This window comes from Sphaeroforma arctica (assembly GCF_001186125.1).
Source record: "Sphaeroforma arctica JP610 unplaced genomic scaffold supercont1.4578, whole genome shotgun sequence".
Lineage (NCBI taxonomy): Eukaryota > Ichthyosporea > Ichthyophonida > Sphaeroforma > Sphaeroforma arctica.
This window is the reverse complement of record NW_014035980.1, coordinates 1-1216: the sequence shown is the minus strand read 5'-3', so window position 1 is coordinate 1216 and position 1216 is coordinate 1. Positions and strand designations below refer to the sequence as shown.

Here is a 1216-nt window from a genome sequence, read left to right as displayed (position 1 = left end):
TGCTGCAGGATCGATTATATACTATTCTTCGAAGACTGCAAACAATCACCGTCCATGTTCTATGTAACGTTTCTCGACAACAAACCTAGCAGTATCAGTGTTGAAAATATGGGTCGTACACTTTGGGAACAGTATGATGATTAGTTCTGGGTTCTGACCGAGCTCCTTCATGATAGGTACTATGGGCTCTGCCAAATATTGAAAGGGTAAATTATTGGAACTGATTTTAATTTACATATCTCCAATTGCATATTTAAAAGTTTAGAGACCACCCGAACTGTCCAAAGCGCGTTTCTTAATATTCTCGACATGAGTGATAAATGCCAACAAATCTTTGGCCTCATTGACTTGTATTGTTGGGAAGTGTTGCGCCACGGCCGCACTGTATTCTTGCTTCGACGATCCCGCGGGCACATCAATATCGTAGTGCTTCTTGTATCGCTTGAGTGACGAGTGTGACACATTGCTCAAATCCACCTGAATACAAGTACAATTATCCGGTTACTTTTCTATCCGTTGCAAGGATTGGATAGACGAGGAGACACACAACCATCACCGCAATAAGTTCTGAGTCGTGCACGAAATCATGAAATTGCTGATGATGGCTAAGATAACAACGACGAATTGAAAGGGGCTACACAAACCACAACCTGAACCAGTAGAGACGGGACATGTAGGCGAGAAAAAGCAGAAAGCAGTATCGATAGACGAGGCACAAAGGATTAAAATTGTGCGTCCAGGCGCACCACGCGAATATCAACTTGCGAAAAACTTACTGTTGTAGCGGCACCTTCGGCAACTTTCCTTTTCTTTGGGTCGAGTGTCTTCCGTAATGCAAGCAATGCTGTTTTGTGTTCTACGCAGGTATGCGTATGGCCGATACTATCATCAAGCTAATGTGGATAGTTGATAAACAGGGTTAAAAGGAGCTTGAGTCAGGCATTTTACGATATGCAAGCGCTATAAGCAGACAGTACGCAATGCTCACACAATTGAAATACGTCATCGACATGTCGAAGCTTATTCTTGTGATTCAAGATCCGGTAAAACAGATTGAATGCGCGTTCGCTGCTGATACATACATAAGAATAATTATATATATATATATATATATATATACAGATACATACATATATAATACATACATACATACACACACACAACAATATATATACATATATATATATATATATATATATACACACTAATATATATA

General features: G+C 39.7%; 1 protein-coding gene across 1 annotated transcript; it reads right to left on the bottom strand.

Annotated features, from left to right (window-relative positions):
* Nucleotides 1-261: 261 nt before the first annotated feature.
* SARC_14398 (hypothetical protein) lies at nt 262-893 on the bottom strand (the record flags this gene model as incomplete). The annotated part of the gene is made up of 2 exons (XM_014291468.1): nt 262-477; nt 777-893. Coding segments are annotated over 2 exons (333 nt in total), but the record flags the coding sequence as incomplete, so codon positions are not given.
* Between the last annotated feature and the right edge of the window lie 323 nt (nt 894-1216).